Genomic DNA, 24404 nt, shown 5'->3' on the forward strand with positions numbered 1-24404 from the left:
TTAGTTGATTATGGATTCTTCTTCACGTCTGTTTGTCAATGCCACATCAGGGACACATAGCTGTTTCGACAAGAAGACTTATGCAGGGGAAGTTACTTTTACAAGTAAGTATCTTGGTGATTATTAAATGATTAATTACATATGAGTATGTTATATTACTCATCCTGTACTCAATCTGCCTGGATATTTTTCATCTATGTAGGCTGGTCTCCAAAAACACTGAGAATACATCAGCAGCTTCACTTTTTAGAGGCTATGCAAAGATTGAACCTTTGCCCATGGCTGATCTCAATGAGTTTATTATCACAGCTATCCCTAAGGGTTTAAACGCTTCGTCTAGGCTCTTTTCAATGTTCTTGGAGATGAGTCCAGGAACGTCCTTGAAGAGATGGAAGGTGAGTCCCACTTCACTCAAGTGTCCATCTATGGCACCGTCAGAGTCTGGGAGTATGATTTGCGCATGGTTTGCACGGCAGACACCATCTCGAAGATGGGTTCCAGCGGAGATGTCAGCGTCTGAACCGACAATGAGTGTGGCTGCGCCGTCACGGAAGAGTGCCTATCCCACGAGTGAGTCAAGCTGAGTGTCAGAAGGGCCGCGGAAGGTGACGGCTGTGATCTCGGAGAAGACCAAGAGACACGTGCGCCACGGTTGTTCTCAGCGAGGTCCTTGGCGAGACGGAGGACAGTGCCGCCGGCGAAGCAACCTTGCTGGTACATCATGAGACGCTTGACGGAAGGACGAAGACCAAGGAGCTTGGTGAGCTGGTGGTCAGCACCAGGCATGTCAACTCCTGAGGTGGTGCAGATGACGACCTGTTTGATCTTGGACTTAGGCTGACCCCACTCCTTAATAATCTTCACTCCTGCCTCCTTACCTAGCTTGGGGACTTCAGTGACCACGACATCCAAAGAAAGTGAGGAAGAAGCAGGAATCTCGGAAAGTGAAGTATCAAAAACCTCATGCCACAAATTCAACCGCTGAACTTCTTTAAAATCAAGGCTAAGGTGGCAAGAAGAAGTGATAAGCACTACCTTTCTATCTCTTTTCATTTTTTTTTTCTCTCTTTCATTAATTTTCTTGGACTGTCAGATTCTATGGTTTGTTAATGTCCAAAACTTGCTGAAACCCAAGTTGTGTTTGTTGATGGAAAAGAGTTTGTTTGGTTTCATCACTGTCCTTGCCTTTTTGGCATCGTATGTCAATGGACAAGAACGAAAGACAAATGTCAAAAACAAAAGAAATATCAGTTGGTAATCACTGAAGTACATTAGATATTTCTACAGACTTTGTAGAGTGTAGTTCGCAACTGCCTGAACTTTTAACACCCTATACAAATTGTTCCAACAGAAACTTCAAAAGAGTCGATTTTGAGAAAACAGATTTTCTAACAAGAGAGCACAAAAATGTACAAAAGGAACACTGAGCACAAAGGTAAGTTGAGTCAAATAATTTCCAACAAAATAGTTGATGGTGAGGAAGCTCAGCTTGCGCCATCTAAATCTTAATGTCACCCATGTTTCTCTTGAAAAATTAGCATATAATCTGTGGAGAATGGAAGTAGCTCGCAGATTTGAGGAAGCTTGGAGTGCTGAAAAGGCACTCCTGTCTGTTCCAAAGATGGAAAAGGCCAAGTGCAGAGCTATAACGGAAGCAAGTGAGAAAGCACAGATGATGGTGGAACTGGAAGGAAGCAAGCATAAATGAAAGAAAGAAGAGAATCGCACGAGAAAGACCGTGCATGCTTTCGTACATAATGATGTTCGGTACAAAAGATAGTATATAAAAAGATTGAAGAAGTCACTAAGGCACACTTGATCACACCTCTGTTCCCATTAAAGTCTTAAAACCTGATGCTGCTCAAGACATCCTCACAAGGTTTGTCTCCTTCGTACGTGTCATGCATATGGTTATTTGGTGTATGAGTTCATGGAAAATGGAAGCTTAGAGGAAAGACTCTTTCAAAATAAATTACATCACGTTAAATAAGCAATACAATTACAAATTATTAAAACAAGATCAAATAACACTCCGACATCATTGCACATTTGTCATAAGATATATACTTTCTTCTCAACAAATGACACCTGCTAACCTAATAAAAATATAATCAGAACGTTGACATACAATATACTTATTTTATTATTTTTAAAATATATATATATTTTTAGCAAGAAAGTTTATTTATATTATTTTTAAAATTATATTTAAAATAATAAAATAAGTATCAAACATTGAGATTAATGTTAGTTTAAAATTTTATTGAAATGAAATTAAATAAATTTTATAATATAAGTTAATTTATATTATTTTGTGATGCACAGAAACATTTTCATTTTCATTCTCATTCAACAACAAAAAACAAAAAAAAAGTCTCAACCCACATAATAATCCCATAAAAATTATCATTCTCCACTAATCTTAACAATACATGGATCAATAATTAAATATTACCAAACTTATCATATAAACCAAACAAATGAAAATTCCTAGAATAAATATTACATTTAACTATACTAATCTTTTTTTTTGCTTAATTTCACCAATATTTAGGTACACTAACCGTAAAAGTCAGTGTATGAGATTGAGTAATTAAATCTTTACGTAATCTATACAAAAAATTGATATTAGGAAAAACAACAATTTTGGCTTTGAAACAAAACCGAAACAAGGACTAAACATCTTCGTATGAAATTATCTATATGCCATAATTTTGCTATGCTTGCACATGAAAACATGAAGAATGCATGAAATTTATGGATCTCCATGAATGGCAAACCGACGTGTCTGGAGTTGAAAAAATGCTATAAATATATCAAATGTTCCTTACATGCCGTCTCTATATTGAAAAAGAAGTGTTATGGAACTAATATTATCTTTATAATGCCACCAAAAAAATACCATCTCAATAATCGGGAAAATCAATAGTGATTGTTATTACTATAAACAAATAGAGAATTCTTAAATTTGGTTTTACAGTGACTAACAAGTGCATACACTCATCGGCCACTACTCAGTTTTCACACTTTCAAGTTTTAATGTTTTCTTATTTTGATTAGCTTTGTTTTACTACCTTCTTCCCATTCAATATAGCATTCTACTTTTAATAAGAAATGCAACTTCAAATAATCACAACTTCCACTTCAATATCATGTCGAAAGACTATGATTACAAGATATACAGTAATTACTCTTATAACATACACAAAAAATTACCCACAATCCAATCTTTCCAAGTCCAAATATTACAAACAAAAAATAACGCACCAAATATGGGATCAAATTTTTGTAAAAGAAAACAGCATGAAAACTATTTGAGGCGTTTACAGCATATTAATGCCACAACTCTTTAATATAGAAACAACTATTGTAAATAAATAAAATACATCTTATCACATATAATTCATTCTCACCTAAAATATCCAAAAAGATAAAAATCATTTTCATATATATCAAAAATACAAACCACAAAATCATACAATAAATAATAATTTAGATCACAAGTAAAGTATATCCCGCCCGCGGGCGGATCGTAGTTCAGTATACAAGGAAGATTAACGAGTTACGTTTGGTCAAAGGTAAAAGTTCGAAGGTGAGAGACATGATTAGTTAACTGTGGTGAAGAGATGGTTAATAATGTTCACGAAGAAAGAGGTATGAAAGAGGTATGGATTTTACCAAAAAAAAAGAAAGAGGTATGGATGCTTGGGCTTGAAGACTTAGAAGTTTTGACTAATATTTTTATTATATTTTTTATGTACTGTGAATAACTGGTGAAGACATTTTCTTATATACAATGAAAAAATCAAAGAAATATCTCTAGTACCAAGTGCACACGCTTGGGAAGTAAAAACCAAAAGAGTCAAAACTCAACGAGAGACAAAATGGGTATGAACCGAGGAAACCTGGCTTTTAGGAATTTCATTGGGTTTGGAGTACCTATGAATTTAGACTTTTGCCTATAGTGCGATCTAGTTTTGGAGTCGGTACCAAAATTAAACTCAGGTGAAGCAGGGCCATCAAGCTACATTCTATTCTTTCCAGTTTTTCACATGTTAAATTTTAAATATTTTTCCGTCGACGGGCTTGTTGATGCCCCAGTTGTTGAGGTTAAAACAAAGTGTAGGCAATTCCTAAAAGTATTTTTTTTTGGTACGCCTCAGATAAGTTTTTGGAACTCGGATTGTTTAACATATGGAGTACAAAATAACCTATAAATGACAAAATAACCTATAAAATGACAAAATAATAGGTTAAAAAGTTTATGGTTAATTTATATACGTCATTGAGAAAATAAATTAAAATACGATGGTCTCATAGCTATTCACATATTTTTGTTGCAATTAAATAGTACTTGTGAAAAAAAACTGTATCATAACAATGATTTATGTTTGAAAACTTTGAATGTGAGCAACTATGATGCCTAAAATCAGTATAATGTTTGAATATACTTTTTTTTTTTGACTAAAGTGCTTGAATAATTTGGAAGTAGGTTATGAAAAATATTGGTAAGTAAAGGTACCGTTAAGCCCTTTCTCAAAAAAATAAAAAAGTTAAGGTACCGTTTCAAAAAAAAAGATGCCTCGCACGAACAGGACAGGCAGATCAACAGTTTAAAGCTTAATGCCAAAAAAAAAGAACGTTAACATATGCATAAAAAAAATCCAAATGATTAAACGTCATATCATCCATGAATCATGATCCATCTATGGTTGCAAAAACGATACATGTCTCGTTAGTGACAAATAGTTGGGACATAACAGCAAATTTCGTATCTACGTTAAATAGTTATCTTCCTTAATCAAACTCATTCTCATTCATGCATGTCTTCTTCTTTTTTGTTGTCAATGTTGAATTCTTATTCAAACGTTCGAAGCCAAAAGACTTAGGTCAACAATAAAGAAAAATGCTACCAATAGGTGCGATAGAAGAAAAAACTTCCAAAACAAAAAGAAGTAATAAGCAAAACCATGACGATCGCAGTATAGTTAACGCCATACCATGCATGTCTTCGTTTAGTATATTTCCACCTTGCAGTTAGACTTCTCTTTATTTCTTTCAAACTAGGTTAATCATATGTCTAACTGTTTTTCTTCACAAGAAATTCACTTAACAACCTATATAAGTTTTGTTAGAATATATTGACCACCATTTAATTTAGTTGATAGTAAGATTTATAAGTCTATGCCTTTCTACTAAGGTTATAAAAACTAACTAGGCTAAGATCCACGCTTTGCGCGGAACGAACATTATATATACTATTTTTATGTGTTATATGTTCTTTTACATATTTATAAAATAATAAATATATATTAAATAATTAAAAAGTCTGTAACTATTACATATATAATTAAATTGATGTGATCACATAAATAAATTTCATTAATCCAAATTAACAATCTCTTTTTCTATTTTATATGATATATAATTAAATTTTAATGATATTAACATATATATATATATATATATATATATATATATATATATATATATATATATATATATATATTAAATGAAGCTTTCTACTCATATGTTTTTTTTAATTGTATATTTTTAGCACAAAAACTTTAAATCACAAATAACAAAATTTTCATTGTGTGATTAATAGTTTTAGTAATTTATGAATTACTAAAAAATTCAAAGCTAAGTTTAAAATTTAAATATTAAGTTGTCAATATTTGTTCAATAGCTTTTACCAAAAATATTTCTTCAAAGTAAATTTCAAAATTAAAATATTTATATATTTTTTATGGAACATAGTTTAATTTTAATATATATATATATATATATATATATATATATATATATATATATATATATATATATATATATATCTTTTACAGTTATCATAACAAAAAAAATTGTAATTATTTCTATTTTATCATAACAAAAAATTTAAATCATAGGTCACAAAAATTTAAATGTGAGACTTTTAACAGTTTTAGTAATTTATAATCTGTAGAAAAAAATCAAAATATAATATATACAGAGAAATCTAAATTTTTATTATATGGTTAATGTAATTGTTTAATTAATTTTATTAATTTGAAATTAAACAAATATGATAAAAAAATACACTAATTTGTATCAAATATGTATTATCAAAATCATTATACTTTAGCCACATTAGGCAATTTCATAATTTCATTTAAAGAAAAAATGAAAAATATTAATAATGAATTTATTGTTAGTTTAATAAAAAACTTATTATATATTTAGATGAACCAACCTAATTCTATAAGGATTAAGGATTCTAAGATTTATTGTGGTGATGACACATAATCCCCATGTAAATTCTATTTGCCTTGTCACTTAGCAGCTAGTGTTCTATATTACCAGACTCCGGAAACCGATAATTAACTATTTGACAGTCTCGTAAACGATCAATTAATTGACGGTACTTGTACATACACACCCTTAAAGAAATCAAATTTGAATTTTATTAAAGGCAAGGAAACGTTGAGAAATTCTATACTTTGGTATTCGGTATTTAAAAAATCATCAAGAACTTCGAGTAAATTTGACTTTTGCCTTATAAATGCTACACGCACCTTGTTAATGTTAATGATTTAATTAACCGCGTACCCGATAATATTAGTATAACCTATTTCACCTACTTTTGTACTTCAGAACTAAGATTAGTTACTCCTGAAGTCTTTTTATTTATTTTAATTTCACTTCGAACTTCGAAAAAATTATATGGAGGCAGCATACGTAATCGTATTATTAATTTACATATACATTTATAGCGTGCATGGGTTTATTTTAATCACATAGATTTTGACCCCTTATTGAATTCAGTTAAGTTTTAATTTTTACTAAAAGTGTTGGTACAAGCAAACTAGTACTCTATATAAAAAAGAAGGTGAGTTGACCAAAAAAAACAAAAAAAAACAAAAACAAAGAGAAGGCGCTTGCTATTAAGACTGAGCATTTTATTCATTAAATTTTATTCGATTTTTTATTTGTTTCGGTTCGATCCGAAAAATTCGGATATCCGTATGCCTCCTGCCTCCGAAGTAAAGTAAATATTAAAAATCAATATCCGTCAAAAGCAAAGCAAATCACAAATACTAAAAAAATTAGAGACAGATATCCGATCTGCTCCGCTTATATACAAATAGTTGTATATCTATAACTAAATATAGAGTTTTAAATGCTTATACAATTATATTTTAACATATAATTTTATTAATTTTATTTATAAAATTACTTATAAAATATAAAATTAAGAGAAAGTATAAAATCTTTAACGAAAACTACAATTTTTGTAAATATATTTGTTTTATAAGAATTTTATATTAATTTTTAAAATTCATAAAACACATAGTTTCATTAAATTTTAGTTTATATTTTGTATTATGTAAATTTTATTTTAAGAAAAAAACAAATTTGTGTAATGTTTGGTAAATTTACTTGTATTGTACAAAGTGGATAAAATATCCGTAAACATACGTGAATATCCGCAAATATCTATAAATTTTCCAAATATCCATATTTTTTCGAATCAATGCAAATCAGAAAATCAGATATCCGAATCATAGATACTAAAAAATATGGTACTATCCGATCTGTGCCCACCCCTAATTGTTATACTTTTAGACCTTTAGATAGTTTATTTGGTCACATGACTGGATGCATAGAGGATTAGTTACATTTTACTGCCGATAGTAGTAAATTTAGGTATTGGGATTAGTGTAAACTGGTTTCATGTAATCTAGTTCAATAATTAACAAAAACACATCCAATTTCTTTGAATCCTTTGTAAAGTTTTGTGAATTTTTTCAAAGATAAAAAATTAGAAATACAAAGATTATTTTTAAATATATGCTAAATATTTTTTTGATAACTGATACGCAGGGCCGGCTTAGGCCATGGGGCAAGGAGGCGTGGGCCCAGGACCCTAACATTTTTTCATAAAAATAATATAAAAGAGGAGTCTAATTTAAAAATAATAATTAGGGATAGAAGCCCAGAAATTTTAAATTGTCCATATATACATGTAAAAAAAACCTAAAATTTTTTTTACCTAAGGGCCCATTAATATCTTGAGCGGCCCTGCTGATACGACTTTATCTTTATTTTCTCTTAAATTGTAGTAGCACATATGTATATCATCAGTAGGGACAGAAAATGACAATCTTTCAACTCTACTGAAATAATTCACGTTCCCATGATAAAAATGTAAACAAGTATGAACATAATCAGGTCATCTCGATGAGTCGTGGACCAAAACTCATAAATTTCTATGTCGGAAAGGTTCGTCCCATCTCTTTCCAAGTGGAATCAGAACTACAGAATCCTAGAAAACACAACATATGAAGAGTCCTAAAAAGCCTTTCATTCACTTGGTAGACCATATTTGTTGGCATTGTTGCATTTGACTTGATCATTTTTTGGTGTTTGGACCAAATAGATGAGACCTTGTTACGGAGTATGACTCATCGAAGATATATATGGTACTTGCACAACACAAGATTGTGTGAAGAAATGTCTATATATCTTTTTATTTCTTTCTTTTTTGCCAACGTTGTGAATTTCACATAAAATATGAGAAAGGTTTGTAAACTTTACGAAAATTTAAAACTAGATGGGCTCACCTTGGCAAAAAGAATAAAATAATGTGAAGCCCTTAGAGCATCATTATCTCTGATTTTTTAGGGCGGAGTTTTTAAGAGAATATAAAAATCTGTTTAATTTTTAACTAAAAAGTTAAGAAACTGTTTCTTAAAGTACTTAGAGCATGATCATTGGGGGGAGAAGAGAGAGATTCTTAGAGTGAACTTCTTAGCGGAATATAAAAATCTGTTTTTTAATTTTTTATTAAAAAAGTTAAGAACCGACTTTTAAATAAGAACAATCCCCCGAATAATCATGCTGTTAGAAAACAAGATGGTTCGTATCTGTAGATGTGATTCATACATTAATTAATTATTAATGCATGACAAATCAAACATTCGGCGTAGAAGAACAATCAGTGCTTTGTGTATCTTTGTTTGAGCAGCGCATATAAGTTTTGTAGCTTTTGCTAGACATGGAGAATTACGAGAACCAAGACTACATATAATATGCTGATTATGAAAGATCTGGTAGTTTGTGTGTGTTTTCTGTATGAAGATTGTGATCATGGTTTGTACTCGTATTCGTAGAAACCACTGGAATAAGACGATATGTACACGTGTGCCAGAGCTATCTATATTGCGGGATGACACGTAGTTAAAATTTATATCATTTGAAAACTTACCTTAAAGATAATTTATATCAGTTTCATAATAATTTCAACTTTAGAATGATTAAGTATCATCCTTACAGTCATTTTGCAATTAATGTGTTTACACACTAATTTTCTTAACTCTATCGCAAAATATTTAATGTATCACAAACTAGTTTTTTTAATCATTTCACTAGATTTTGACCCGCGCTTTAGAAGCGCGGGATTTGTTTCACGTAAAATATATATATATATATCAAGTCATGTATATTTCGTTTGTATATTATACGTGTAATATTAAGATGCGTAATATTATTTAGAGCTACATATTTGAAAAAATTATATCTTATTTCGTTAATGACAACAGTTATCTCTAATTTAAAAGTATAAATTTATAATCCGAACTCTATAACATCAATATAAAGTATTATTTATATGCGACGTTTTTATTTATCTTATTCATAATTATTATTGTACACATATCATATTTATGTTTCTAAACGAAAAAACTAACAACTAATGTGTTTATTATTATTTTTCGATTTCCCATAAATTAGTTAATTTTTGAATAAAAGTTATAATAGCAATACTTAATAAATCTTTTGTTGGTTATAATTATTTTTATTTTCATAAACTATTTATAAAATATATATTTGTTAATAGAAATTAAATTTATAATTATATCTTATTGAAAATATTTTTATTAATATAAATATATATTTTATTATCAGACTATTAATATTTAACTAACTACTTTAATATAAAAACACTTTGCAATAAATCTATTTATCTATTTTATTATATGTTTACTAAACATATTTTGTTGGGTCTGTAAATATCAATTATAAATAACAAATGGGCTCCAGCCCATTATATTAACCTTAACATTTTTCCTTAATACTTATCCTAGATTAATATGTGGACAAAACATAAGTTTTATCCTCTCTCTCTCTTTCTCTCTTTCTCTCTCTACTGTCGGTTTCTCTAAATTGAAGAATAAGGCGATCTTCCGACAGACGACCTTAGTTTGGTTCTGAACGGTAAATCACCTAAAAGTTAGATATGTTTCTCTTAATTGTCTGTGATATCTATATCGTTAAATTTAAATGCTTATGAAGATCAAAACTACAACAGATCTAACTTTTTTTTTCTTTAATCTGTTTTGCATGTAGTATCCGATGACTTTCTTTCAACGCTCTGAGATGGAACGTGTTGTGATGGCTTCAAAGAGAGTAAAAAACGACAGAAAGCGAACCCGTAAAAACCCAGATGGACACTGATACTTGAAAGGTATACTTTTAAACACATGTGATAAAATTGTAGGAAACTGATACATACGAAAGTATTTTTACAATTAAAACTTGTTTACATATTATCTCTATAAGTAACAAAATTAATAGATTTTATTCTGTGAACATTTTCAGGGTTCTCAAAGATGTCATATTACGCTGTGCAATACAAAGAATCAATTGGAAGATAAGTGTTCTTCTTAATACCATCGTACTATATAACTACAATTTAATTGTTTTCTTCAGTCAAAATGTCAGTAATAATAAACTACTGCAATACCAGGAGTCACCACTTTTGTTTTTTATTTTACAGATTTTATATACACGTAAGGAAAATCAATTAAGGATATACAGATGGCATGAGACAGTTTATAATATATATCAGGTAACAGATTACTACTCAAATAGTATTTGTACTGTGTTATGAATAGTTAGTTAGGAATGGAACTGATTCTGGATAGATAAAGGGAATTGGGCATCTTGCTGATTGACGTTTGGTTTCCACTGATTATTATATAACATCTGCTTTTATAATGAAATATAGAATGCGATATAAAAGTTTTGAATCCATAATAAACTTTTACTAAAGCTGAAACTGTTTGAGCATAATCACACATGCATATGGTGTGTAATAAAACACATGTCTATGAAATAAAAACAAACTTATTGTGAAACAGAAAATCAAACTCAGAGATTTTGAAAAATCTTGGTGCCCTGCGATAATAACATATAAAGTCATGAGATAATAACATGTAGTACACATCTATGAGACAGATTGCAAATTTTATTTCACCTTTTTGTCTGACATGATGATTTCCAAACTCTCACCAAAGCTGGCATTAGATGGTTTCCAGGTGTGGAGAATTTTGGCTTTGAGAAACGTTTGTTGGCTTCAAAGACATCTTATGAGAAACATTTGTTTTCTTTCTTTTAAGTGATGGGTTTGCTTAGAGGCTGGAACGCAATATATATATACACGTCATATAAGTGAATACAGGTAGAGAAGATATAGGACGTTTGTTTAGAAAAATAATATGCTTAATAAAATCCTCATTATTCAAGTAAAGGAAACTCTTATTTTCGAGTATGTTATAAATAGATATGTTAGTTAAAATATTTGTAATCGAATACATTTAGAGAATATAGGCGAGAATCTAAACAGATTTGTGGTGTTCTGTTTTTTTTTTTTAAACGTATAAGATATGAAAGTATAACGATTATCCATAGATTTATGTTTAGAATATTCCATATTGTTATGAATATTCTTAAATATGGTTTTATTTGCAGATTTTAGGCACTTTTGAATATCTATATAAATATTTAATAATTACATTTGAGAAAGAGTTGAATAGGTAATAAGAGTAAACATAATGTTTTTTTTTTGGCAAATATAACTAATAATTGAATCTGTCAAAATTGATGAATTATATTCTCCGGTTTGAAATTTGATAAATAATTCATTGTTATCGGATGTGTTGATGCATAACATGATTCTAACGTATTGTTTTAATTTATAGTGATGATGTAAGCAATACAATAATATCAAAAGATCTCTATATGGGTTTTATTGCTATATTTGCTTTGTAAGTCTTATGCTCTAAACGAATACTCAACGATCTCAAAAATGGTGGTGAAGAGGATGTTGCGATCTCTATTGTGGTGAAGTCTCAAATTACAATAAAACTAATAGAACGTAATCTTAAATGATGTTGTTGATTGTTTATAATCAGTAAACGTTGAAATATTTGGTTGTTGAATGAATCGTGGCCGAGTGGCCGAGTGATCAGTTATATTTGCTTGTTAAAAAAACATGTTTAAAAAACAACATTTAATCAAAAGCATAGCCTAAAATAAAGTCAGTGGCATTGTCTTGTAAATATTGATGAAACAGGAGGGTACCTCAAAAAAGGGCCTTCTGTTTTAATAGTATTGATTTTTAGTTTTTGTATTTTTAACTTTTGTATTAGTGAATTGAAGTTCTCTTCAGACAAGTACTGAATAATATCATTGTTGAAACAATTAAATTACAAATCATTAAGATTCACATCAACTAAAATACTGGAATGAGAATGTTTTTAGAAATTGATAGTTTCGTATATTGCTGGACTTGGCCATAGTTGAGGTTTATGCACACGAAAGCAACAAATTGGTTATGAATTAAGGAAACTGAGGTGTTAAACGCCACACACAAAGTTGAATCTTTAGTTTAGCCAAGTATTATTTTTCTTTATAGAGTTTTCATATCAAATTAAGAACTAGAAACATAATCAGATTGTTAGAAGAAAAGACAGAAATCATAAAAAGCTTTAAAAAAAGAACTCGCAAAATCAATTGAAAAACATAATTCATATACCGAGTGAAGAGATCACATTATTTTTGATGCAACTCTAATCCATTTCACTTGATTCTATCGTGTTTATAACATTACCAAGAACTTTCATAAGAAAGTACACGTTATTGGTTATAGACTACGTCGATTTTTAACGTGTCCAACACTATTGACACGACGCCCAACCATTTTTATTGGTGTTCTTATAGTATGGTACAATAATTATGTATTTAAAATAAGCCTAACATATTAGTTTTACATTGATTTATTTTCTTTATATTTATAGAAGAAAATAAGTCTGGGTAAAATATTTGGATCTGAAGAACCGAACCGAACTTGATTTGAAAGTACTACTAAACATAAACTAAAACTGATTAAGTACTCAAATGAATCTAAAATTTTAATACCAGAATAACTATACCCGAATCCGATCCAAACTGAAATATTTTGGATACCAAAAATATCTAAAACACAATTATATACTTAAATATATTAGTTTTTTTAAAAATTTATATTTATTAGATATTCATTAACAGGTAAATATCTAAAATAACAAAATATGTTCAAAATACTGAAAATATATTTTTTCTCCATCTAAATATTTAAATTGAACTATTTTTATATAAATTTAAGTATTTAGTCTTACATTATTCAATTTTTATGCTTATATTATTTTTATTTTTCGAATTTTGAGGATTAAGTATATTTGGATTTTTGTTAAAAAATTACACAATTAAAATATGTATGCGAACTCGAACCCGGACCGAAATGATTCGAACCAAATTCAATCTTAATTCAAACCGAAATTTGTAAATATCTAATCATATTTAAATTTCTAACTCTAAAAATTAAAATCCGAATAAATCAACTGAATCCAACTGATATCTGAATATACATCCTTGAATATTGTAATACGATATCGTAAATAATCAAATTAATTATTTTATCACTGCGGGGACTAATACCAAGGAATATCGTAATATGCAATATTGCGACTAAGTTTGAACTTTGTGAAGTTAGAGAAATACTTTTCTTTCTGAACCAAATGAATAGACTTGAATTAAAAAAATGTGCGTAAAGTAATTAAAGTCGAACCCTTCAACTAATTCATTGGCCTATGAGTCAAACTTAAGACTTGTCCGTTGGAAAATACGAAACGATGAAGTTACCAAAAAGGTCAAAGTGAACACGATCGTTCATACAGTGGTCAAATCAAATTTAGGGTGTTAATTGTAAATTACAGTAACGTCGTCGCCCCATTGGCCATTAAAACGTAGCCATCTGTTTAATTTTGTAATTTTCTGACATTGGTCAGTGGGAATAGAAACTGTGAAGAGGAATGGAATAGAAACTCGGATTCTGAGAATCGTTTTTAAATTTTGTTAGTATAATCTTAATTAGAAACCTGAAGGCAATTATGTTAGTGCGTACGACTAAATTTAATTTCGAATCTTTTTGTAGTGGCAGCTGGCCTCGATCGACCCTTGTTTCCTTTATTAATTAGAAGACTTCAAACGAAGCTACAATATTAGACTCCAGTGGTCTTTAATAATTTCTTGTCTTCATTCATATATAGTAAGTACTGCATTCAAACACAAATGACTACACACAATTGAGGCAACGAAAAATACAAAAAATTCATGCACATCCTTGTCTGTCTATGCTGCATGCACACTGTGTACAGTACACGTTGTGTATATATGCGTACATGCTATACCGATCATTCTTGAAGTAATGAAATGTAGAAATACAGATAGTATACGTATATATGTAGAAATACGGATGATATATAGTATAGTACGTTTTCATTTTATATATTTTCGTGTACTTGTCCTAGTGTTTATAACCTTTTTCCCTGAGCTCAATTTTATTTTTTAAATTGTCTTCTAAAGTAAAACGAAGCCTTCAAACAAATTTTCTTGGGACATTAATTCAAAAAAAAAACTTTACTATTAAAAAACTCAGCTGAAATGGCGGCTGATCCTTCGGGTTCAGACCCCTCGCAAGGAAGCATATATTGATTCCAACTTAAGATAAACCACTTCACTTCTCTTCCACCTCTTTTAACCAGACTCAATCTTTTTCCACTTAGGGTTTATTTCTAAACTCCTTTTTAGGGGAAATGGGAGAGAGAAACGTTGATGGTGATCAGAAAATGGAGGAAGTATTGTTGCCCGGATTTAGGTTTCATCCAACCGACGAAGAGCTTGTAAGCTTTTACCTGAAGCGGAAGGTTCAACACCATCCTCTCTCCATTGAACTCATAAGACAACTCGATATCTACAAATACGACCCCTGGGATCTTCCAAGTATATATAATTTTTCATACTTTATATCTCATATTCGTTGCTTACAAATAATATAAGTAACTGATGTCTAACCAAATATGTTTGTTATTGTTGCTGTTTTGAATTAATATATTAGGGTTTGCAATGACGGGTGAAAAGGAATGGTATTTTTACTGTCCGAGGGACAGGAAGTATAGGAATAGCTCGAGGCCGAACCGAGTGACTGGAGCTGGTTTCTGGAAAGCCACGGGAACAGACAGGCCGATATACTCGTCGGAAGGAAACAAATGCATAGGTCTAAAGAAGTCACTGGTGTTCTACCAAGGAAGAGCTGCGAAAGGAGTTAAGACTGATTGGATGATGCATGAGTTTCGTTTGCCTTCTATCTCGGAGCCAACTCCTTCTTCTAAGAGGTTCTTCGATTCGCCTGTCTCTCCAAACGTAAGTTCGGGTTAATTCAATGATTTGTCTAGATTTAATTTATTTGGAAATAGAAACATATATGGTTGAAAAGTTATGCGGACGGCTACACGTACAAATTTAATTATTAAGATCGAAGATCTGGTTAGAAGGTTTTGAGAATAATTGTTATGTGTAAATAATGTATATCTTGAATTTGGTGCATTTTTCGCAAAGTAGCTAGTGAGTTGAACTATATATCTCTCTATAACATTAATAAAGCAAATATATTTTCAAGATTGTTTATTGACAAATACTAGAGTGTGAATATATGGATTTTATATTTTAGGGACTTGTTTCTTTTTTTTTCCCTACCTTTTCCCCTTTGATTGTAAGCTTAAACTATTGTGTGTTTTCCGTGTCTACTATAATCTATTTCTAATAACAATAAGGTTTTTATGAAACATTCTCTTAAAATTACAACTCATATGCAAATAATCAAAAGTATATTATAATTTATGATAAATATGAAAAAGCCAGCTAAGCTCATTCAATAAATAGACTGTGGATGCTTATGCCTGAAATACTATGACTCTTATTGTTAATATAGTTTATACAACACGATGTTTGTTACTAATACAAAATTTATATGGATCACTACAGGACTCGTGGGCTATATGCAGAATCTTCAAAAAGTCAAACACAACGAGCCTAAAAGCTCTCTCTCACTCCTTTGTTTCCTCGTTACCATCAGACACAAGCATCGACACAATGTCCAACCAAAAGCCATCAAACACATCACACTTTTCTTCAGACCTCAAAACTAGCTCTCACTTCCAGTTTCACCATGAGAACACGAACAAAATTCCCAAAACTAGTAGTAGTACAACTCCTCTTGCTGCCCCTATAAGTCCATTCTCTTACTTGGATTTCACTTCCTACGAGCCCACCAACGATTTCAATCCGGTTTCATGTTTAGACCAACAATACCTCACAAATCTCTTTCTTGCTCCACAAGAAATACAAGCTCAGTTTCCAAGGCTCGCCTCGTCTAATGAATTCCCCTCGTTTCTCCTAAACATGCCATCATCATATTCGAGCTTCTTGGGAGAATGCAACGGCAAGATCGACCTCAGTGCGGTGTTGACCCAAGAGCAGTGTCCTGATCTTGTAAGCCTACCACAAGAGTATCAAGAAAAGGGACTCGAAGGAAATGGGGAAATGAGGAACATGCATAGTTTCAATGAAGATCTTCATAGTCACTGTGCCACACTCAGGTCTGGTGATATTGCTTCAACAGTTGAAGAGAAACATCCTCACCATTATCAAGACGTGAAACATAACATGACATTGTTGGAGAGTTATTATTCTTCTTTGTCATCCGTTAATGGAGATTTGCCAGCTTGTTTCTCCACAACTTGATGGATTTGGATAGATTTTCATGTCTTTGTCTTCTTGGTTTTGTTTTTGTAAGCCAGGTTGTTCCTCTTGTAGGCTTTCTCTTTCACTAATGCAAGGAAAAATCATTTATGCTTTGTTGACTGTTTGCACAAGGCAGTTTAGGCTAGCTTGACTTGAGTGAAGATGACATAGACTAAACAAACTTAAATTAAAGAGAGAAACCATTAAAAACATTTTAGTTTTGATTACAGTGCCAGAAAGAAAATATTTTCTAGAGCTGATAAAGTCAGAAGTACCACCATAATATACGAGATTGTCACTGAAATATTCAAAAAAAGGTTTTTAGAATATAGTTATAGAATGAAGTTAAGAAATTCAAGTGCGACTAAAATTTCTATTTCATTTTTCAATATGTTAAGCTTGTCAATAGGTTATGTACACTCCAGTGATCTAATTTATATATGTGAAACACTTTACAAAGACTAAGTAACTCAAAATGTCAGCAGTATTCACGAAAATTTCACCATTCCTTATTTTGTGTGCTCATAACTTCACTAGCTGTATAGGAACGTTGGGTAGTAAATTTCATGAGTTGATGAACTTAATTTTGACCTGATCGAACCTCAACATTTCACCGTGTAAAAATGTATGTAATCCAAGGCCAAAAACAAAGAGGAAGAAGAAAAAAAACATAAAATGCTTAAGCTACACGAGAATCAAAGTCCAGAGTACTAGAGAACCAGAGTAGATTACAAAAAAAAAGAGAGAGTAGAATCACATACGTATTACACTGTGAAAGGGTGATTGTTTACATATCATGCATCGAAAGGAGACGTGGAGTCTCGACGATGCGGTGTTGGTTCGATTTGGTGGCGTAGTTGTTAGACACCATTTTCGCAGGCTTTTCTCCTTAGGGCTCTTACGACGGAGACTATAAGAGCTTTTAAACCCAATTATATGGGCTTTGGTGTTATAATTACTAGCCTCAAGCCCAAACAAATATAAGTTCATGTTTTTCTTTCTTCATCAATAAACCAATTCTATTTTTTTTTTTTTTTTTGTCGGGGATTTATTTAGATATTACAATTAGAGAAAGATTACAAAGACGATTCGATAACCGGCAATACTACCTGTTTTATGAGGATCTACGCCTAACTGCATCATTTGAGCCGTCCTATGAAGATCACGCCTGACTGGATTTACTTGCACCATGTTGAGAAATCCTTGTAAGCTTTTCTTCCGTAATCGCATAATTGTTGAATAAATCGCTTGCTCCGGGAATTGAAACCTGGATTTCTTGTGCAATCTGCAAGAAACTGCATAGTCTGGGATTTGAACCCCAGACCTGGGTGTAGAAGCCTTTAAACCATAACCACTAGGCTACGGTGTTTCTACAAACCAATTCTATTTACTGTACGGATTTTCTGACTCAAAAGGTGAATATTTAGTTTAAGGGTTTTTAGTAATTAAACCCAACTAAAGATTAATCATAAAATAAACATTCAATTAAAAATCTTATGAAATAAATCTTCAACTTTAATTCCGTTAACATATGTTACCCTCCGTTTAAAAAACCGTGGCGGAAGGTGACATATGTTAACGATTTATAAATTGAGGGTTTATAATGTTGAAAACTTAGTTGAGGGTTTTTTTACGATTTAAAAATAGTTGAGGGGTTTTATCACTAGAAGTCATTAAATGGTTTAAAAAACTTATCATCATTTATACACTGTTTTATATTGATATAACCCTTTAAAACTAATTTATAAATTTTTATACATTAATTTATTATAAAATTAATTTATACATCTTAAATTAATAATTTTTAGTAATACTTACAACTTAATATAACTTCAAAATATTAAATAATTTGATATTTGGCAATAATGATATAAGAAAATTTCTGTGTTTTTGTCATCATTGTCAAATATCAAATAATTTAAAGTTTCTAAGTTATATTAAGTTTTAAGTAGTGTCGAGGATAATTCATCTATGAAGTCAATCTTTTTATTTAGAGTATGATGCATTTTTTTTCTATTTTCATGATTTTTGTCCTCCGTCCGGCTCATACTTCCCCCTATCCTCCCAAAATAATGCATGATTATTTTTATTCTCATTGATTTATGAACAAATACGTTATATTTTTGTTTTCTTGATCAATAAAATAATATATTTGATATATTATTCTTGATTTATTGGATTACTTTATGTTTCAGTAGAATCACGAAGAATGTTAGATTATTTTATCCTAACTAGTAGCAGAAATTGTAAAAACTTATAAAATCATTGTGAAACCGTAAAATCATATGTAAAAGTATTAAAATATTTATGAAGCTTTATAAATCAGTTATAAAGTAATGTATTAAAATTTATAAATTAGTTTTAAATACTTATATCAATATAAAACAATGTATAAATGATAATAAAGTTTTTAAACCATTTAATGACTTTTAGTGATAAAATCCATCAACTATTTTTGAATCGTAAAAAAACCCTTCAACTAAGTTTTCAACATTATAAACCCTCAACTTATAAAATCTTAATGTATGTCATCCTCCGTCACGGTTTTTTAGACGGAGGGTAACATATGTTAACGGAATTAAAGTTGAAAGTTTATTTCACAGAATTTTTAGTTAAAGGTTTTTTTTACGATTAATTTTTAGTCGAATGGTTTAATTACTAAAAACCCTTAGTTTAATGTTTGATGTTTGCTGACTCAAATACATAACATCTTTTGAAACAGATAACTACAAAAAAAATGATGTATATGTTTACTAAATATTCACCGTTTAAGTCAGAAAATATGTTCATATAATATTTTGTTAACGTCATGTGTTTATATTAATTTCATATTGGTTTAAAATTCTAAGAAATAACTACAAAAATGATTGAAAACTCTAAAACATATATTTTTGAAACATTAAAATGACATTTAATCCAAAGTTAAATGTTTTGAGAACACACGTATTGTATTCTTGACATTCTTTTGGTTGGGCGTTATTCTGTTTGTTGTGCTTTTCATTTTTCGTCATTTTTTAATACTATCGTTGTGAATCTGAGTTCGTGAAAACATATTTTCTTTTGTTTATATCGTCAATGTGGTCTAAGTTTTTTGGAGATACCAGATTCTTCTTTCTATAACTTTTTTCTGCAAATTTGAACATCGGCGACGTAAAAAGATACCAGATTTTAGATTGATCTTTGTACAATCTATCCTTCATTAATATGAATTTTACAGTTTAGCTAAAAAAAACATTGGCAACGTAATCAAAATAATGTTATCTCCCAACTCCTGGTTGGCGATTGTGCGTGCTCCCCCTCTGCAACCCACGGCTCCGGCCGGCATCCTCTGCCGCCCCCCTCCCCTCCCCGTTCCTCCCGACCCAACTCACTTTCCTCCCCTCCCCGCCCCCGTTCACCCTCTAATCTCTCGAAACCTTCCTCTCTTCCCCCTTCTCAACCCTTGCGCCCTGTTCACCCGACACCTACTACCACCCTTCTGTCCGCTGGTGTTCCTTCTCCGGCTACCTCTTCCTCCCCCACCCTATCCAAGGTACTACCCCCTCATCTGCTTCTCTCCTCCTAGCTTCCTTCCTCCATTGCCCTTTCCCTAACTGTTCACCAAACCCTATCCCAATTTCCTCTACTACTATGAACCCCCCTCTTAACCCTCAATCTCTTCCCCCTATTTCTCCCCCTCAACCTTCCAGCCTTCTTGGTGCTGGACCCTCCCTATCTCAATCCCCATTACCTCATCCTTTTCCATTTACTGATCCTTCCCCCCCTTCTGCCCCCCCTACCTGGGCTTCAAAAGTAAGATCTAATACAGATAGGACCCTCTGTAGGCTATCTCCACAAACCTTCTCTCCTAGCGGTGTTCCTAGAGTAATCATTCCGCATGAAGTCTACCAAAAAGGAGCTGAGCTTCATAAAGACTTCCTCATCTGCAGATTCTTTGGTCGAATCCCTGCATATAAGCTCATTCAGAATGTACTGAACTATCTTTGGGGAAAAGGTAAACATCTGGAAATCCACATGTTACCTACCACAAACTCTGCCCTCGTGAGACTCTCTAATGACTTCATCCGAGAAAAGGTCCTTCTCAAAAGATTCTGGTACGTTGAGACATCCATGTTCCATGTCTCCCAATGGTCAGAATCGGCTACAACAACCACTCCCTCACTCCAACGCATTCAGCTCTGGGCTCATTTAAAGGGCGTCCCATTCGATCTAATTCATAATGCTGGGCTCAGTCATATTGCTGGGCAGATAGGTGAACCGAAAGAAACGGATGACTGGACACTAAGTCTCTCGAGCGTTAGTGTCGCCCATGTTAAAGTCGAGGTCGATACCTCCATCCCGCTGCCACAAATTGTAGAAGTGGGCCGCTCAGATGGCTCCTTTGTCAATGTGGAAGTTGATTACCCATGGACCCCTCCGATATGCTCTCATTGTAAAGAGTTGGGCCATATCTCCCGTAACTGCCCTCTCCTCCCTGAACCACCTAAAACTGCCCCTGCTACTGACCCTCAAACCAAACCCTCAAACCCTGCTAAACATGTCTGCTACTCCTGCAAAGCCTCAGGTCACTTGATGAAAAACTGCCCAAAGAGTCCAAAAGAGTGGATTGAGGTATCTCGCAGGAAAAAATTGGTTGGAGATCCTGTGGAGGATCCTCTCACAGTGCCTCGTGTGGCGGTCGATACTCACTTACCAGCGGAAGATCCTCCTCTTATTCCTTCTGATACTGAGCCTCCTCTCGAGGATACCCCCATTATCCCCCCTCCTTCTCCTGTTTCTATGGATATTGACCTCTCCTCCTGCCACCTTGCCCCAGCCTCTCCTGTTCCCCCAGCCTCCCCAGTATCTCCTCCTCACCTTGAAAACTGCATTCTTGGCCTCGCAGCTGTTTGTCCATCCCGCCCTGTAATCTTTAACAGCAATGCCTTAAGTCTTAAAAAACCCAGAACCGCAAGAAATAAACCCACTTCACTTAACCCTTTTCAAATACTAACCCCACCTGACCCCTCCCCTTCAAATACCCCTCCTCACTCCCCTTCTTCCTCGCCTAAATCACCACCATCCATAGCTTCCCTTAACCCTTTTGTTCCCCCCCTTTTTAACCAATCTTCAGCCGCTATATCTTCTCTAAACTCCTCTTCTCACCCGCCCCTCCCTGATCTAGCGGAGGGTTCCCCTTCCCTTTAATTATGTGTACAAATATATTTTTTTGGAATGTCCGTGGATTCAATGACCAGGACAAGCATCACCCTTTTGTTCAATGGCTTAATCTTCACAAGCCGCTAGTTGGTGCTATTTTGGAATCGCATATTAAAGAGCCTAATCTAAGCCATATTATGTCTAGAGTTTGCCCAAGCTGGAATTTTACCTCAAACCATGACACGGAAGAGGACGGGAGAATCATTATCTTGTGGAAGTACCCAGCAACTGTTCAAGTTTTGCACCAATCTCGGCAGTCTCTTACTTGCGAAGTCTCTCTCCCTCGTTTACCCCGATTTACTTTCACTGCGGTCTATGCTTCCAACCTCCGTGAAGAGCGTCGTTCCCTTTGGGACGATTTATATGAAGTTCAAACCACTCTCTTCTTGGATCATAGGAACTGGATCATTGGAGGGGATTTTAACCAGATCACCCACCATGAAGAACACTCTTCCTCCTCTGTCGCTCAACTTTCCAGCGATATGACCGAATTGCAAGATCATTTTCTTCGGTTGGGAATTTCTGATCTTAGATTCCAAGGATCATACCATACTTGGACCAACAAATGCCCCTCCTCCCCTAGTACAAAAAAGCTTGATCGGGCATTAGTGAATGGGAACTGGGTTGATGCTTTCCCGAACAGTGTAGCCTCTTTCCTACCCTATGAATTTTCCGACCATACTCCCTGCCTCATCGACCCTTCCTGTCCCCTTCCCTCAATTGGAACCCGTCCCTTCAAGTACTTCAACTTCCTCTCAAACCACTCTTCCTTTCTCACTGCGGTTGAGAATGCATGGATTCTAAGTGGGAGCTTTGCGCATGACCTCCACACGTTGGGCTATAAACTAAAAACAATAAAGAGAGATTTAAAAACACTAAACAAAGAGAGATTTTCTGATATTGAGAAGAGAGTTTTAGAAACTAACTGTTTGCTCAAAGATGTGCAGGTACAATCTCTAGCGGACCCTACCACAGCTTCCTTTACTACAGAAAAAGAACTCATGGCGCAATAGACCTTCCTGAGAGGAATTGAAGAAGCTTTCTTCAAGCAAAAGTCCCGAATCAACTGGTTGAGACTGGGTGATCAGAATACAACTTTTTTCATCAGAATAGCAGCCAGTCGCAAAGCTTATAACTTCATTCGATCACTCCTCCTACCTTCTGGTGTGCTTGTGACTGACCCGGAGGAGATGTGTATTATTGCAGTTAATCACTTCAAAGGGATTTTGGCACCTACTAACCTTTCCCAGCTAGTTTCCTCTCTTCAGTGGTTTGATCAACTTCAACCATTCCGGTGCTCTGACGATCAGAAATGCAGTCTTGCCTCCTACCCTTCAGCAGAGGAGATTCAGAGAACCATCCTAAAGCTAAACCCTCACAAGTCCCCTGGACCTGATGGGTTCACCTCGGCCTTCTTCAAGGACGCTTGGACAATTGTTGGCCTGAAACAATTGCAGCAACTAAACAATTCTTCACCACAGCCTTTCTGCCAGCTGCAACTAATGCAACAATTCTCACGCTGGTTCCCAAAAGGCCGGGTGCTTCCTCTATATCAGACTTCAGGCCAATTTCTTGTTGTAACACCACTTACAAGACGATCTCTAAGTTACTGGTGAAGCGCTTAAAATCCATTCTGCCAGAGGTCATCTTACCTAATCAAACAGCGTTTGTCCAGGGCAGACTACTCATAGAGAATACCATTCTTGCATCTGAAATTGTCCAGGGCTATCACAAGATAGGAGGGCCCAAGAGAATCACACTCAAAGTAGACATAGCGAAAGCTTTTGATACTATAAGATGGGAATTCATATTCCAGTGTTTGAGAAGCTTAGCTGTTCCAGAAATTTTTCTGCGATGGCTCCATGCTTGTGTCTGTACCACTTCTTACTCTCTGGGTTTCAACGGTGCTACCTACGGGTTCTTCAAGGGTTCTAGAGGCCTTCGCCAAGGTGACCCACTTAGTCCCTATCTGTTTGTGCTAGCAATGAACTGCCTATCCTTATCTCTGAACAAAGCAGCTAGGGAAGGTCAATTTGGCTACCACTCCAAGTGCCAAAGAACGAGCTTGACTCATCTATGCTTCGCCGATGACCTCTTAATATTCTGTGATGGTGAGCCTGAGTCAGTTACCGCCATCTTGAATATCCTAAAAGATTTTGAGCTTCGTTCGGGACTAGCGATTAGCGTGGAAAAGACCTCTTTGTTTACTGCAGGAATTAAACCCCATGAGTTAGTTCAGATAAAAGCAGCTACGGGGCTATCTGAAG

General features: G+C 33.3%; 1 protein-coding gene and 1 pseudogene across 5 annotated transcripts; one reads left to right on the forward strand and one right to left on the reverse strand.

The window, feature by feature from the left end:
* Window positions 1-238: 238 nt before the first annotated feature.
* LOC103840874 lies at window positions 239-5454 on the reverse strand (annotated as a pseudogene).
* Window positions 5455-6040: 586 nt separating this feature from the next.
* Window positions 6041-17051, forward strand: LOC103840657 (protein FEZ). 5 transcript variants are annotated; one of them, XM_033279249.1, is made up of 7 exons: window positions 6041-10251; window positions 10384-10501; window positions 10636-10885; window positions 11355-14404; window positions 14947-15138; window positions 15254-15558; window positions 16180-17051. In XM_033279249.1, exons 5-7 carry the CDS (start codon window positions 14952-14954, stop codon window positions 16936-16938), a joined length of 1251 nt encoding a protein of 416 aa, XP_033135140.1. In that variant the 5' UTR covers window positions 6041-10251; window positions 10384-10501; window positions 10636-10885; window positions 11355-14404; window positions 14947-14951; the 3' UTR covers window positions 16939-17051. The 5 variants fall into 5 exon arrangements, with proteins under 5 accessions (XP_033135140.1, XP_033135144.1, XP_033135141.1 ...); XM_033279253.1 differs by having other exon boundaries at window positions 12018-14404; XM_033279250.1 differs by having other exon boundaries at window positions 6041-10266; window positions 10636-14404.
* Window positions 17052-24404: the final 7353 nt, after the last annotated feature.

Source organism: Brassica rapa, chromosome A09 (genome assembly GCF_000309985.2).
Source record: "Brassica rapa cultivar Chiifu-401-42 chromosome A09, CAAS_Brap_v3.01, whole genome shotgun sequence".
NCBI classification, from domain to species: Eukaryota; Viridiplantae; Streptophyta; class Magnoliopsida; order Brassicales; family Brassicaceae; genus Brassica; species Brassica rapa.

What these genes read in the sequence shown, in the direction of transcription:
- LOC103840657 (XM_033279250.1), top strand. Translation starts at nt 14,952, where the DNA reads ATGGGAGAGAGAAACGTTGATGGTGATCAGAAAATGGAGGAAGTATTG. An exon ending in CGACCCCTGGGATCTTCCAA is followed by an intron (nt 15,139 to 15,253) that starts GTATATATAATT and finishes TTAATATATTAG; the next exon opens with GGTTTGCAATGACGGGTGAA. An exon ending in ATTCGCCTGTCTCTCCAAAC is followed by an intron (nt 15,559 to 16,179) that starts GTAAGTTCGGGT and finishes GGATCACTACAG; the next exon opens with GACTCGTGGGCTATATGCAG.